General features: G+C 40.4%; 1 protein-coding gene across 1 annotated transcript in view; it reads left to right on the top strand.

The window, feature by feature from the left end:
* The first annotated feature begins 6020 nt into the window (after window positions 1-6020).
* The window catches only part of CFAP58 (cilia and flagella associated protein 58), a 56698-nt gene continuing 47651 nt past the window's right edge, over window positions 6021-15067 (top strand). Inside the window, exons 1-3 of the mRNA XM_051800207.1 lie at window positions 6021-6424; window positions 7987-8268; window positions 13251-13387. Of these exons, the coding sequence (XP_051656167.1) occupies window positions 6416-6424; window positions 7987-8268; window positions 13251-13387 (428 nt within the window). The 5' untranslated portion in view covers window positions 6021-6415. The remainder of the gene's footprint in view (window positions 6425-7986; window positions 8269-13250; window positions 13388-15067) is intronic.

Raw genomic sequence — 15067 nt, 5'->3', positions numbered from 1 at the left:
GGCCCTGCACAGGACAACCCCAGGAATCACACCATGTGCCTGAGAGTGTTGATCAAATGCTTTTTGAACTCGGACAGGCTTGGGCCTTGTAGAGGTGGGGGAGCTGCAGCACAGCAGTATTAGCAAATGATAAAGGCCACAATAAAGGTTTTTCAAAAGTGTTTTCCAACACTGCCCTCATTCTAAAGGCCATCTTCTTACATTTTTCACATAAATAAGTTTGCTCAACAAGTATCACTTTCATAAGGAAGATTAAGGGCATCAAGTCTGAGCAACAGCATAGTGACATCTGTCTGATTTAGGGAAATTATAGATCCCTCTATGGCACCCTTCCTCTTTCCACAGCATTGCAACAACTGGCTTATATTACCACTGGTCTGGCATGTTGCACGTTCTTCACCACTGCTGCTTTGATTTTTTTTTTTTTAAGCTCGGATGGTGGACATATGCGGTGGTAGGAGACAATCTGTGTGTTATGCTGCACTAAGACTTTGCAATATCAAGAGGGCACCAGGCAAATGTGGTGGCACAGCTTTGTTTTGTAGCTGGCTAGTTCATGAGTAATAGCTGGGACTGTTAAGTCAGCCGGTTCTTTGTATTTCCTGAAGTGGTTATTGAATTAAGTAACAGTTTTAATGTTACTCAAAGGCTTTGTGTTTTTAAATTTGTGTGTATAGGTATTATTTCCTTAGTGTCCGAATCAAGTTTAATCAGGTTGATTAGCAACCTGGGTGTTGTTAGTACATTTCTTCGTCATATGCCCTAATCTATGGAAATCATCTCCAGCAAGAGCAATACTGAAATCTCCCCACTTCTATGCTGCAGGACTCAGCCTGTCTTGTGCATTATTTATTTCCCCTGGGAACTTCACAGCAGCAGGAAGAGAGAAAACAGCTTCTTCACCAGGATCTCAGCTATTCATCACCTAAGCCAAGGGAAAATGCCTATTAAATATCACCTGTATAAAGCCCAACAAGGTAGTAATTACTGATGTATATGTATAGAAATACACACTGGACAATACAAATCACTATGGGTTACAGTGACTATCATTTACATGCATCTGCAAAATTTCTCTGGGATACAGGGGAAAGACCTGAACATTTTTCAAAGGAAGACTCACATCCCAATAGATTATATTACATATCCACCACCTCATTCAGGATCTACTTTCTGTGCCACCTAAGATGGTATAAAATTATGATAACAATACAATACATGTAAATGGAAAAGTCAAACCAAGACAAATTAATTTGATTTGTATTAGTTTATTTTTTATGCAGTTCATCAATCTGAAAGAGGCGAGAAAGCTCGAAACACATATCCTGACAACTCTAGAACATGATTCATTGGTTGAGTATTGCTGCACTGCAGAAGGTTTGAGATCATTATCTTGCTAAAGGTAGTAATTTATTTGATAATGAGCCAAGCTCCGCTAACCTTACTCACATGCTGGGCAGGACCTGAAGCTGTGAGCACTGGAGTAACAGTATCATGGTTCTTTGCACACTGGGACTTAACGTGTGGCTCTGTGATGTGGCTGCTACTGCAGCAGAAATTAGATATAATAATATTATTTCTAAAATGAACTCTAAGATCCCATCAGCAGGTGCAGGACAAGAGCAAGATTTGGGCTGAGAGTTAATTTCTAGGTATCTTTCTCAGCTGCTTTCAGACATGTTAGAAGATTGAGGAATTATTTTATTCTTTCCAGTAGTATTTCTAATTCATTACAAAACTAGCAATATTTCCTTAAACCATTATGAGCACTAAATAAAAAAAACAGGAGACAGCTGCTAGTTTGGAGCACACGGAGGGATTATGTTAACACTCAAACACAAAGAAAGCAGGGATGATAATCTTGCTCTTGTCAGGCCTTGCTGACGCCCCACCTCGTGTAAACCGAAAGGAATCTGCAGCAGCACAGCTCAGCATGACTCAGCAGAGCAGAAGCATGAGCAGATCAAGAAGGGGTAGGGGGACTCTCTTCCACCATTTCACACTTCCTAGCTATCATGCACGGAAATATGCAGGGAGACAGGATCCCCTTCTCACAGCTCACCATATGGTGTCCTCATCTACCCCCTACACTTGACCTTATAAACATCTTTTATTGCTGTGATTTCTACAGACTTCTCTGAGTATTAAAGAGTTTTTTCTAATAGCCTCTTCCTCCCAGAGGAGTCAAGTGTCAAATAGTGAAAAATCCCAGACCAGTTTTTCATCTATGGGAACATATGGTGGCTGAGAATTAAAAGGCTGAAGAATAAAATGTGAGAGGAATAGGAATAAGAGATTCTGCTGCTGGAACCGAAAGGCTGTTAGAAAGCATGGGGTGGAAGTTGTTTCTGCTAATGAATACATGATGATTCTAGACATATTTGAAACTAATTTTTAAATAGATCCAGATGTTCATGATTGGGAAGACAGCCATGGATAAGAACTGGTAAGCAGGTAATGGAAATTGAGGACTGAAGAAACCTGTGCAGGGTGCAGGGCCAAGTATGTTTATGTTACCTTGTAGGCTTTCCTTTATAGCCTCTCCAGGGATTAATGCTGCTGGGCAACCAGGATGGGTGGGGGTCACTTCTGCCACACCATTTCTCCAAATATGTAGGAAGAAGGCCAGATTGGTAGCATAAACCATACTACTGGTGGTGGTAAGACCCCACAGTGGGCAGTGATGGTGATCTGCAGAGCACTGCTTTCCTCCAGCGATCTGAGAATCCCTGTGTTTGGTTTGGAGAAGGGTAGAAGAGAGGAATTTTCTAATAAGCATGGCAGGCCATAGTAATCCCAGTTTCAGAACTGGGAGGAAAAACAGGGATGGAAAACTGTTCTGCAGTTTCAAACCATAATGGAGAACAGCAAGTTCATCTTAGTTTCAGAATTATTGAAATAATTTTATTTACTTTCCATAACTGTCATCTATTTAATTTTTTATGTAGAGCATGTATTTGTACATTATACACAGACCACTTGTCAGCTTTAGCTTCTGTCTCCGAACTAATGAACCTCTTTACTTGGGTGTTTCTGTTAATTGAAACGTTCATGTGATTTAACTTTTTACGGAAATGGAAGCGTTTCCTTCTCTTGAGATCAGTGGCTCAACTCTAGTGCCAAGTGTGATCAAAGGTTTCTGTTATTTGAGATCTGTTGCATCATCTTTATGAACAAAGCAGAAAGTCTCAATCCAATTTAAACTGAACAACTGTTCACATTATAAAACTATGATTAAGTTTGAAAATAACAGGTGGAGAGGACATTCAAAAAGAATATAGTAAAAATATCAGCTAGATAAGTAAGTAATCGAGGACCACAAGTGTTTCCTTGTCACTGGAGAAAAAGAAGTTTGTTCCTTTTAATGCTGCAAAACTGATGTAACTCTGAGAAGGCAATCTGGCTCCCAGGGTATGTCCCAGGATGTCAGCCCACAGACTGTGTCTGCAGTGTCACTGAGGCCACGAGGTTCTGATGGATTTCCATATCGCTGGGAAAATTACAAGACTTGCAGTTAGATTAAGTGATATTTATGTAACGTATTTGTAATATATATAAAACAATATTTTAATTAGTAAATCGGTAGATAATTTTTCCTTTCCTTAGAGGTAATCTCCCATTAATAATATTATCTGAGTAAACTGAGCAAAACTGTATTCAAATGCAGAACCTGATCCATGAGCACATGTTCACCCCACCGTTGTATCTCCATGTAATAATTAAGGTTTGTAAGGCGTCTCTCGGCCGGGGTTGGGAGCAGCTGTGCGGGGCAGTTCAGCGATCACGGCGGTGGTGCGGTGCTGCCGCCTCCTGACGTCTCCTCACAGCAGCGGATGTGGGAGGAAACACTCCAAATCCTGCTGCCGGGCTTTCCTTATCAATTCTTCTTATCCTTACCTTCCAGTGCCCATAAGGTTCCTTTTATGCTTTCCACAAGACATGTACTGTCATGGTCCCTGCCCCAAATGGCTTACATTCTCCTGGGTCATCTTATGATGAGATTTTACTCTATTTATTTATATCTCTGCAGTAGCTCATAAATCCTTACATTCAGGAAGTGATGGCTTATCATTTTCATGCCACTACAGTTTGAAACATGCATTAAATTAACTGCATGAGGGTTGTGACCTCAAATAAATCAGTGAGAAAACATTTCTTCTCTAGTAACCCTTTCTGCATGCACACCAACACACCCCACTGATGCAAAACTCTCTTTTATGCAGCTGGTGAAACAGGTGATTCTGCTTATTTACCAGCATAAGAATATGGAGATATATAATTTATACTTAGTTATAAAGTATGTGTGTCTCTTGAACAAAGTCAGATAGGGAAATAAATAACAATCTTGTCAATGAACTGAAACTTGCGAGGTCTGGCTTGTCCCTGCTATTACCGGAGATTTATTTGTTTTTATTTAAGTTTATTTGTTTTTATTTAAGTTGATTTTTTTTTTATTTTTTCTGTGGCAGTCTGAGGTTTTTGCTCTTACTGGCAAAAAGGTTTTTGCAGAGCTGGGAACATAGGCTCAGCTTAAAAGGGAGTGTTAAAAAGCGATCCCACTTGAAGAGCTCCACTCTGTCTAGAGATTCTCTCTATGACACCAGGGCATCATTTATAACCATGACAGTCCAGCACCATTGCAGGATGGCAGATGTGGTTATTTCCACCTCAATAAGGAATTTAATTTTAAGTGGCTGGTCCCAAGTTACAGTAAATTCTTGCTAAGGTCAGAAACCCCAGTGTCCTCTTGAGTGTCAGTGCAGCTCTTTGGTCACGAAGCTGTTAAGGCATTCTGTTGTTAATATTAATTGTTGTGGAATGAATTCAATATGACCATTTGAGTCTTGTCCTGGTTCCAACTTAATGGTTCCACTATGTGCTACGAGTTGTCATGTTTTAAGGCACGATGACTGGCTTATCAAAAATGGGCTTTAGCACAAGTTACCACAGACTCCTAACACAGTCACCCTACTGTGTCTGCACTGCAGTTAGAGTTGCAGCTACCATGAGGGTGAACTTGTAGAGTTTGAATTAATTTAGCTCAAATGGAAGTTATCATGAAGACCAGCCTAAACAGTCACCCTTACAGAGTCTAACAGGACACAAATCACCAGGAGTTTGAAAAACGTAGAGTAGAATCACAGAATAGTTTGGATTGGAAAGGGTCTTTAAAGGTCTTCTAGTCCAACCCCTCTGGAATGAACAGGGACATCTCCAACTGGACCAGGAAGCTCGTGGGAATGCCTCAATAAATGGATATAATTTTTGGACACACACTGGATGTGTTCTGAGTAACCTGGTCTAGTGGAATTCTCTGCCCATGGCAGGGAGGTTGGAGCGAGATGACTTTAAAGGTCCCTTCCAACTTAAACCATTTTGTGGTTCTATGATTTGTCCTCCCAAAACTGCACAAATCTCTGTTTATCACCTTTCACAGGACCCTGTGTCAAGCATACTCAGTACAAGAAAGATAATGAGATACTGGAAAGGGTCCAGCGGAAGCCACAAAGATGATGAGGGGTCTGGAGATCTCTCATACGAGGAAAGACTGTGGGAGCTGCGTCTGTTTAGTGTGGAGAAGACACAGAGGGGATCTCATCAGTGCATCTAAATCTCAAAGTCAGGTGCCAAGAGGATGGTGACAGACTCTTTTTGGTGGTGTCCAGTGACAGTACGAGGAGCAATGGCCATAAACTAAAACACAAGAAGTTCCACCTCAATATGAGGAAGAACTTCTGCACACTGAGGGTGGCAGAGCAATGGGACACGCTGCCCAGGCAGGGCGTGGAGCCTCCCTCTCTGGAGACATTCAAAACCCACCTGGACACGTTCCTGTGTCACCTGCTCCAGGTGACCCTGTCACGGCAGGGAGGTTGGACGGGATGATCTCCAAAGGTCCCTTCCAGCCCCAACAATTCTGTAATTCTCTGACTGAGCTGCTCCATCCTGCTGCCTCGGGGAGCAGCTCCGAGCCTTTCGAGTAGGAGGGCAAACAGTGCTCGGTGTCCTTGGTTAAAAAACCCCGACTGAACTCCAACAGCAAGATGGCCAGCCCTGGGAGGAAAATGCACGCTTCGGGCGCGGGGTGACGGGGCCATGGCCGGGGAGCAGCCCCGGGGGCCGGCCCGGCCCCGCCCGCAGCCGCCGCCGTTGCTACGAAACGACGCGAGGTTCGCTGCTCAGCCGCGGCCTCGGCACCGCCGGGCCCCGGGCCGGCATCGGCACCGCCACAACCACCGGCACCGCCACAGCCACCGGCACCGCCACAACCACCGGCACCGCCACAACCACCGGCACCGCCACAGCCACCGGCACCGCCGGGCCCCGGGCCGGCATCGCCACCGCCACCGCCACAGCCACAGCCATCGGCACCGACCCTCAGCCCCGAGCCTCGCTGTCCCCGCCCGCCGGCAGCATGGCTGAGGTAACCTGTAACCTCTGCCTCCTCCCTTCCCCGCCCCTTGTTTGGATAGGATGAAGGCTGTAGCTCAGGATAAGCCCAACAACATCACCTGTGCATCATCTGTATCCATAAGCCATGTTTATGTGTAGGGGTTACCCGTGTGAGCAGAGCTCAGTTATGTCCTGCGTTGAAAGCAAGAGCAATTAGCCTACTTGTACGTAGGCAGTAACAGCACTTGTATCTTAGGAACAGCTGCTACATTTAAGATCGTAGGTGTTATTTCGCCCCCTGCCGCCCCGTTTATTGCCACTCAACTCTATTTACGATCACAAACGTAAACAGGATCAAAACTGAAGTAGCTGAAGGGAGCCTACAAGAAAGCTGGAGAGGGACTTTACACAAGAGCATAGAGTGACAGGACAAGGGGGAATGGATTCAAACTGAAAGTGAGTGGGTTTAGATAGATATTAGATTAGATTATTGGATTAGATATTAAGAGAAAATTCTTTATTGTGAGGGCGGTGAGGCACTGGAATAGGTTGCCCAGAGAAGATGTGGATGCCCCATCCCTGGAAGTGTTCAGCTCCAGGCTGGATGGAGCTCTGAGCGACCTGGTCTAGTGAAAGGTGTCCCTGCCCATGGCGTGGGGGTTGAAATGAGATGATCTTCGAGGTCCCTTCCAAACCAAACCATTCTGTGATTCTATGATTCTGTGGTTTGGAGAGGAGGATGAAATAAGAAGAAACCTGTGAGTCCCAGAGCAGGCTTGAGGGGAGGAGGCACTAAATTTCAGCCTCACACTGCAGACTGCCCTTCTGTGCTAGCTGTGGTTTTCCCACTAAAGTTTCTGACAGAAGAAGACACCCCAAGCCAGAGTCTTGGCGAGGAGGAGCACATGGAACTGGTCTCTCTACCTCAATGTGTTGCATGGCCTGACCTTTATTTCAAGTCATAAGGGGCAATTTTTATGGTTGTGGGAACTGTGTATTTCATTACCTGTCTTTTGGGAGGGGGACTCACCATGGCTGTGCTAACAGGAGAGCTGCTTTCCTGTCCAAGTGAGACCACCTCTGAGATATGTCTCTGTGAAAGATTTAACAGTAGTATTTCCTGCAGAGGAAGGACTGGCTTGCATTGTCATTACTGAAGCTTTCAGATACACTTGTTGACAAGTGATTTACTGGCGCTATTTACATGGAAAGCATAAACTAATCAAACTTTAGAGGGAAGAGAACTGGGCAGACCTGAGACTAAAATACTAAAATTCCTCAATGGTTGATGCATTATTCAAATGCTATCACAGTGATGGTGTTTTGTAGACTTATCTTTAAAGCAGTTGTGGGACTCAATTACAAGAAGTCTGACTGTTAAAGCACAGGTTATTTCAGTAAAATCAGGGGAGATGTGTTTGAAAAATAGCCTGCAACATGCATATCATGTTAGCAAAAGAACTGTTATTACAGAAAATTTTGTCCTGATTTCTTAGTAGCTGTTACCCACTCAGTATATTACTTTTTTATATTCTGGGGTCATAAGTGAGATGTTGAATTCCTCCGATTTGTTGATTACCTTATTTCACTCAGGAAAAGTCTGACAAACCATATCTAGAAGAAAGTGCCTTCGAAGCACTGGAAAAAGACTCCCAAGAATTCATCAGTCTGCTTAAGAGAGATGAAGCTCTGGAACAGTTCCGTTTGGAATATGAGAAGCTCCTTGCTGTTATGAAGAAGTCTCGTGAAAATGAAAAGCATCTCATGGGCAAATGCAGGAAGCTGAGTGCTGAGCTTGTGGAGAAGTCATCTAAAGTAGCTGTGCTCACAAAGCTCTCTAAAGATGATGAGGAAACTATATCATCACTGAAGACGGTAAAGTTTTGAATAAAATGAAATATGTTCTGAAATTGTTAATGAAAAACATGATAATGTGAAAAGCACCTACAAGAACACTTTTGTTTTATGTGGAGAACTAGCTGAAGAATGAAAAATAGAGCTGGCATCTCCAGGTGTTTAACCTCTGCTTTGCTACAAACTGCTTTGTTTTCTCATCCTGGTGTTTTTACAGGTCTCAGTCTAATTCTGCATTTATTTGCGCTAAACCAACTCCATCAGCTTTCAAATACTCACAAATAGATTTTGTTTAAGCTTTCCCTCTGTAAAATAGCACATTTTCAACTTAATACACAGTTTTTTAATTCATTAATACTTTTGAAGGGCTTCTTGCATGTTAACTATTGCCAGAACAGAAAAAATCTACTTCTTGCTTAAATATGGATTTTAGGCCAGGGAAGTGACAACTCATATAAATTAATGTTTCACAGTGTTTTTGAAAAGGAGTCCTATGTAGCATTTCAGTGTTATTTTATTAATTTACTTGGATGTGTTCTTTATTATTACTGATTTGAACTCTGTCAAATCAAAGTGCTTGGCTCACTGAAAATATATGATGGTTTTTTTAGGCTTACAGTGAGTTTTGACCATCAGAAACCTAAAGCTACCAAATGATCAGAAGTCTGTATTTGGAACTTCTCACATTCTGATGGTTTAAAAACTTAGCCTGTGATACCTAGACAGCATTTAATTTAGCATTTACTTGAGAAGCCTCCGTGCCTTACACTAAAGTGTTTTGTTCCAGTAAAATAAATTCAGTGTAGCAATCCAGAGTGATTTATGAGCACTACAGAAATAGAAGTTCTTTGAAATGAAGTTTCTTGTCCTTAGAATTAGGAAGAAAATACACTTAGAGTAAACAGAAATAGCAGCGCTGTCATCCTATGGCTGCAGCTTGCAAACCCATGGTACTGCTCAGAGCCTCCTCAAGGAGGAGGAAACGTGTAGAAAATTTTGTTGATGTTAACTGCTTCTGATCAAAACCTGGTAGATGAGTGTCAGGAACCACAATGATCCTTCTAATTTTCTTTCTGCTATTACGTGGCAATACTCGGCACGTGAACAGTAGCAGAGGTGATCCTTCAAGATGTTCCCAAGCTGAGACATTGTCTTAGTAACATCATAAAACTGAGGAGCAGAAGTGTTGGGAAAATAAGAGCCTTTCCAACTTCAGCAGCTAATTTGAAGCTCAGGCAGGGTATGGCTTCACCATGCTGCCTACTCTTGGACCCATTAAGAGATATTCTAATGAAAAAGCTGCTTGACAATATGATCCTGTTAGAAATTATTTGCAATGCACATGTGACATTTCAATTCTAGTGGCTTGCTGTGAGCCTAGTATACAGCTCTGATACTTTTTCAGTTTGGTTATGAGAATTAGTCTTTCTCTTAAATGTTCAGAAATTGTTTGGATATAATTTAAAATGTTCTTGGTATACCCTTCATATTCCATGTTATTCTCCTTTCTGAAGGGAATTTCTATTACAGCTCTAGAATTTCACTGCAATCTTACTAATATTCAAAAAAAGTGTTTCACAAGATACATGTTGAGAGAAGTTGAAGTGCTAAAGTAGCCAAGATGATATTCTTCAGTGCTAAATTAAACAATCTGTCCCACAATTTAATTATTTATAAATGATAAAATAATCCTGATGGTACTGTTCCTGTAAAAATGGCATAGTTTCTTCAAATTAAGGCCCTAAATCTCAGTGACTTGATGGGTCATTAGGGTAACAGGAGCACAGCCTTCCTCTTCCAGATCACTGTTTCATATATGAATAAAAGTTACAGAAGCAAAATTTTTCTCCATGTGAAAGCCTGGTTTTAATCAGTGGGGTTTGTTTGGGGCAGGGGTTAACCACACAGATCAGTGGCTGGTGGGACTCAGGTCAGTAATAATCAATAGCTGTTAACTATTGTCTGGTGGTTGTTCAGGGCTCTGTTTTGTAGTTTTAATAAACTGGACATAACAGTCTGCTGTTTAAAGTCCTATCAAAGGAGCAAAGGGCCAAGCTAATCAAGAAGGAACTACAATTCTGTTTTTCATGGGTAGGGATACTGATCTGTGAGTCTGCACTGGAAGAATGCTAGAAGGGGAATTTATAGAAGCTTGTACTGCCCTACTTGGAATTACCAACTTTTCAATTTCCAGGCATATCAATCCAATATACTAAGAAAGCATTTCATTAATTCTCAGTTTCTGAGCAATGAAACTGATGTTTGGGGTATTTAATGAAAATAAAGTAAGGCAAGTTCCAGAGTTCAGTACTTCTCCAAAAATTTTTGAATGATTCTAATGGCAGATATTCAGTGTACTTCATTCTTTAATTATGCAGCAGACTGCCAAGCATGTTACCCAACAGAGTACTGCAGTTACTCAGTGTTACTGATACACTTGCAGTCTTTCAGTTCCCCTCTCCACTGAGTAACAATGGGAATATTTTTTCAGTGAAGGCTTCCTTCATCAAATTTCCTCCTCTTTACTTTTGGAGTTAAAGGATCTGTTGATCCGCTTTTCACAGTAAAAGACACAACGAAGAAGCAACTACAACAAAACCCAATTTTGCTGATGCTGAAGTCTGTAGCAAATTTGTATTTAGATTTTGATTAATAATGGGGCCATCACCTGTGCTTCCTAAATTTACTGATAAATATTGGTATTATCAATACAAATTCAATAGAATTGGTTTTGCACATCAAAAGTAAGATGAAGTTCAAAAGGCACACCTTAGGGAGACCTGAAATCACTGCTTATCTGAATGGCCTTATTGACTTCAGGGGATCACTTTTGCAAATTCCAGAACAAAATACTCACTGAAGCCAGTAGAGCCTCTCAGAGAGCATATTGATTTTATTCCCCAGTTCTATCCCCCATAACTCCCATCGTAATGATTTAATTCACCAATTTTAATCACAGTCTAATCAGCCAGCAGGAAGCTTTGATTTAAGTAATCAGCTTTAATTTTACTTTCAATTTGCGTTTTTATAGGGAAAGGATGGTTGCCTCTTATTGGTTGAAAAATCTGAAACATATTTATTTACAGTTATATTTTATGCTTCTCTGCTATACAACATGATGCACTATGTCTTCATGCCATTATTTCAGTCTAGCATGCATTTATTTAAATTTCATAATTGACCATTTTTATGTAAGATAATAATCAATGAAAAATGTATTATTTACTAGATTATACTTAATCCTTTATGTGTGATCATTTCTGCATTTGAATGCAAATTAGAACTCAAAATGTATAAGACAAATTGAGTTTAGTATTTAAAACTATTTAAATATGCTTGATACTTAAGTGAAAAAGCACATTTTTCAAGCTAAATTTTGAACTAAGTAATTTATTAAGTAATGAAAATACTGCTTGTAGATAGTGAATTTAATTGACTAAAATTTCTTTCAGAATTTCTGAACAAGTAAAGCCCACCATTTAACTCTTATTAATAGATTGGGGGGGGAAAAAAAAGAAGAGCAAACATTTCTGATCATTAAGTTCCAGATGGTTTCCCAAATTTGGATATGCTGAACTAGTTGAATAAATAAAATGAAAATATATTCCCTCTGCAGTTTGAAGAGGCTGCAGATGTTTTATTTTGTATAATCTTTTCAGAAAAATCTGGTAGCCTGTTACTTCTGCTGGTTTGATAACTTGAATTTTTAATTTAGGCAGTAAACAGCTAAATATTACATTTATTTGGTCTTTAACAGTCCAATAAATATATTAACAACATACCATAATATAGGTGTCATAATTTAGAGTTTCATGTTATATGGAGGTTTTTGTAGGATCAGAGATGTTCAGTACAATAAATAATTCTGTAAACAATTTGATATAAATTAAATTATTTTATTTTCTTCATTGTGGAGGTGGTTTTAAAAATATTTTTTCCCTGCCTCAACTTCATATGATGCAAGCAGGAGTTGAAAGGGATATCATGGCCTGATGTAATGCTGTTTCTGTTTAGCTCTCCCTGGGGAGACCCTGGAGCTAATGGTGAACTGCACAGCCACACTTGGGGTCTAAATCTGTACAAATCTGTCAAGTCCAGAACTCCACTAGGAGCCAGCTGACAAAAGAGTGTGAAAGAGGGAACATCGTGCTGTGATTTGCAGCTCAGGGACAAAAGTGGTGTCTTCATTATTTACTGAGTCTTCGGGAACTTTCCTTCCAGTCCAGTCGCTTTCTAAATCTACGCTCTTTTTTTAGCACAGGATTCCAGAAGTGGTGGGAGCTTGGTTTGAACCTGGCAAGGAGTAAGCCTTGTTTTTGATTCATAAGGATCTGATCCAAGGGAGAGAAATGCAGGGGAAGTTAAAAAATTAAGTGAACCCTCCTCCCCTATGCTGTTTGCGGATATCAAACCGTAGACTTGTGAGAGGCACAGAAATCTGTCATTCAAGTAACTCCATGTGCTGAAATTTGGCATAGGAGTTGTGGCTTGTCTAAATATGTAGTTAAAATCAAAATACGCTACGTCTTCACAGATGAAGATGAACAAAGAGACAGAAAAGTCAAGTAACATCTTTTTCTCATCCAAATCAAATTAGATGTTCACTGTCCTAACAGCTAATAAGACTTTTACAGACATGAGCTATTTAAGTAGGTGGTACCTTTGTGGGCACTGAATTTTCAGTAAATTTTTAGATATTAGCGGTACTTACATGATCAAAGCCTCCTAGAGTGAGATTTGATAATGCTCAGATCTGTGTGTTAAATAAAATGTATTAGAGCTTTTGTGATGTAAATTGACATAGCCTGAATGGCTCAAAATGTTTGCTATGCCCTCACCCCCAAAAAAGATAACCAATTAAGGGAACTATTGGGAACCTAAGCATGAAAAGACACAAACCCCTATTTTCTCAGCTAACCAAAATGCAAGGCAATTAATTTTTAGTTTGTGGTTAATTTTAAACACAAATTAATTTATGTAATTGTTTTCCGTTTTGTTCCTAGGAGCTTGAAAAGTCCTGGAAAATGGTGGATACAGCCTATGAGAAGGAACAGAAAACAAAGGAAACAATTCATTCACTGCAAAAGGAAATTGCACGCCTAAATAATTTAATGAAGGAAAGAGCTGGACAGGAGTACAAGTAAGTTTTCCTCAGGAAGAGGGAAAACCTAATTTGATTTTCTATCATTCTACACCTTATTAAGCCATTTAAACCCTCCAAAGATACTAAAAAAGAGAGAGATCTTTTCTGCCTTTTACTTTTCTCATGAATACACATTTATTTGTCCATGTGTTTATGCAGTGAGCAAGTACAGAATCAGGCTCTGAGTGAGTTCATTCAGCATTGGATTAAACTGAGAGATCAAATAAAAATCAATATTATGCACTTTCTCAGTATGTGTGATATTGTTTTATCTGACTAGCATTTCAGCATACTTTGTCTTAGAGAATAGGATACTGTCAACATTTTCACATTTTACAGCAGCAAGGTCAAGTCAAGGAAGCGGGAGAGTTGATTTCTTCTCTGTTCCTAACTTTGTTATAAGGCATTAGCACTGTCTGTGTTCTTGTTTGTATACACTTTGAAGATTATGTTTGGGTTTTTTTAAACGAAATACTTTTGCATAGAGAGGCATAGTCTGAGGTGGAGACTCTAACCACTACAGTGTGCAAATAGTAATCATCCTCGAGCTGCTCAGAAGCCCTCCAAATTCTACTGTTTGTAGTATCAGGTCCTCAGACTCTTCTTATTGCTGTAAGATTAATGTAAACTCAAATATGAGATTAAGTGTATTGACCCTGTGACCTGTGCACTTTCTGTTGAAATTACTGATGGTTGGCCCTGCTGGTTATGGCTTGACACAGGTAAAGGTATTTATTTGTATTATACATATGGCATATATATGGGGCATGCTCATCTCTTCATGCACTGTATATCCAGGCTGCAGAAAAGCAACTTGTATCTGTGAGCAAGGTCTTCAGTGGGCTCAAACACTTCCCCTCCAAGGAACATGCCAGCAGTAGACCACCTGGGTCCGTGAGAAGTCCATTCTTTCACCATTTGTCCCTGAAATGTTCTGAACCTCTTTAACACATTTCTTTGGACCTAAAGGCTTGGTCATTCAGTCTTCCCTTGTGTAACTTTCCCTAAAGGCATCTCTCTGTGGCTGCTGTTTGCATTTTCTTGCAAGAGGCAGGAGCCATTACTTTGCCAACACCTCACTCCTGTTTCCAGCTCTGCTCAGGCTGCTGAGACCTGCCTACTTACAATTTCTTCTTGAAGTTCTTTCTGTATTGCCCTCAGTTCCATGCTTAAATACCCTGCCCAGGGACAAGGCCAAGAGATGAGGTAAGTCCTTTGCAGGATTTCAGCCCTGAAAACCCTATTGTCTTTTAGAACTATAAGGCTGCTTTTTACGTTGAGCTTGAACCCACAGGGCTTAGACTTTCTTTCATATTGTAAATGTGTCAAAAAAGAGAGTCAGTTTTATTCTTATGTTATGTGACTGTAAGACATAATCTCGTTAGGTGTCCAGTCAGGTGAACTGCAGAGGCACTGGTATTTTTGGTCCCTAAGTAATTTTGTAGTGAGCAGACAAGAGGGAATTTTGTTTCCTGCTACCTTTTTGGGAAACTGAAGGTTTATTGATACCCGTGAGAATGTGATATAACAAGAAAGAGTGATTTATTGGACTTGGTTGATGGTGATGAGTATCACAGTAGATAAAGCATATAATTCACTTGACCACCAGAGTCTCAATACAAGAGGAGTTTAAAATGAAACAAATGACTTTTAATCTCTTGTTTCTCGCAAGGGTCT

The sequence above is a fragment of the Manacus candei genome, unplaced genomic scaffold (genome assembly GCF_025592945.1).
Source record: "Manacus candei isolate 608988 ecotype Guabito, Panama unplaced genomic scaffold, ASM2559294v1 h1tg000050l, whole genome shotgun sequence".
Classification (NCBI taxonomy): Eukaryota; Metazoa; Chordata; class Aves; order Passeriformes; family Pipridae; genus Manacus; species Manacus candei.
The sequence above is the reverse complement of the archived record's forward strand: the minus strand, read 5'-3'. Positions and strand labels throughout refer to the sequence as shown.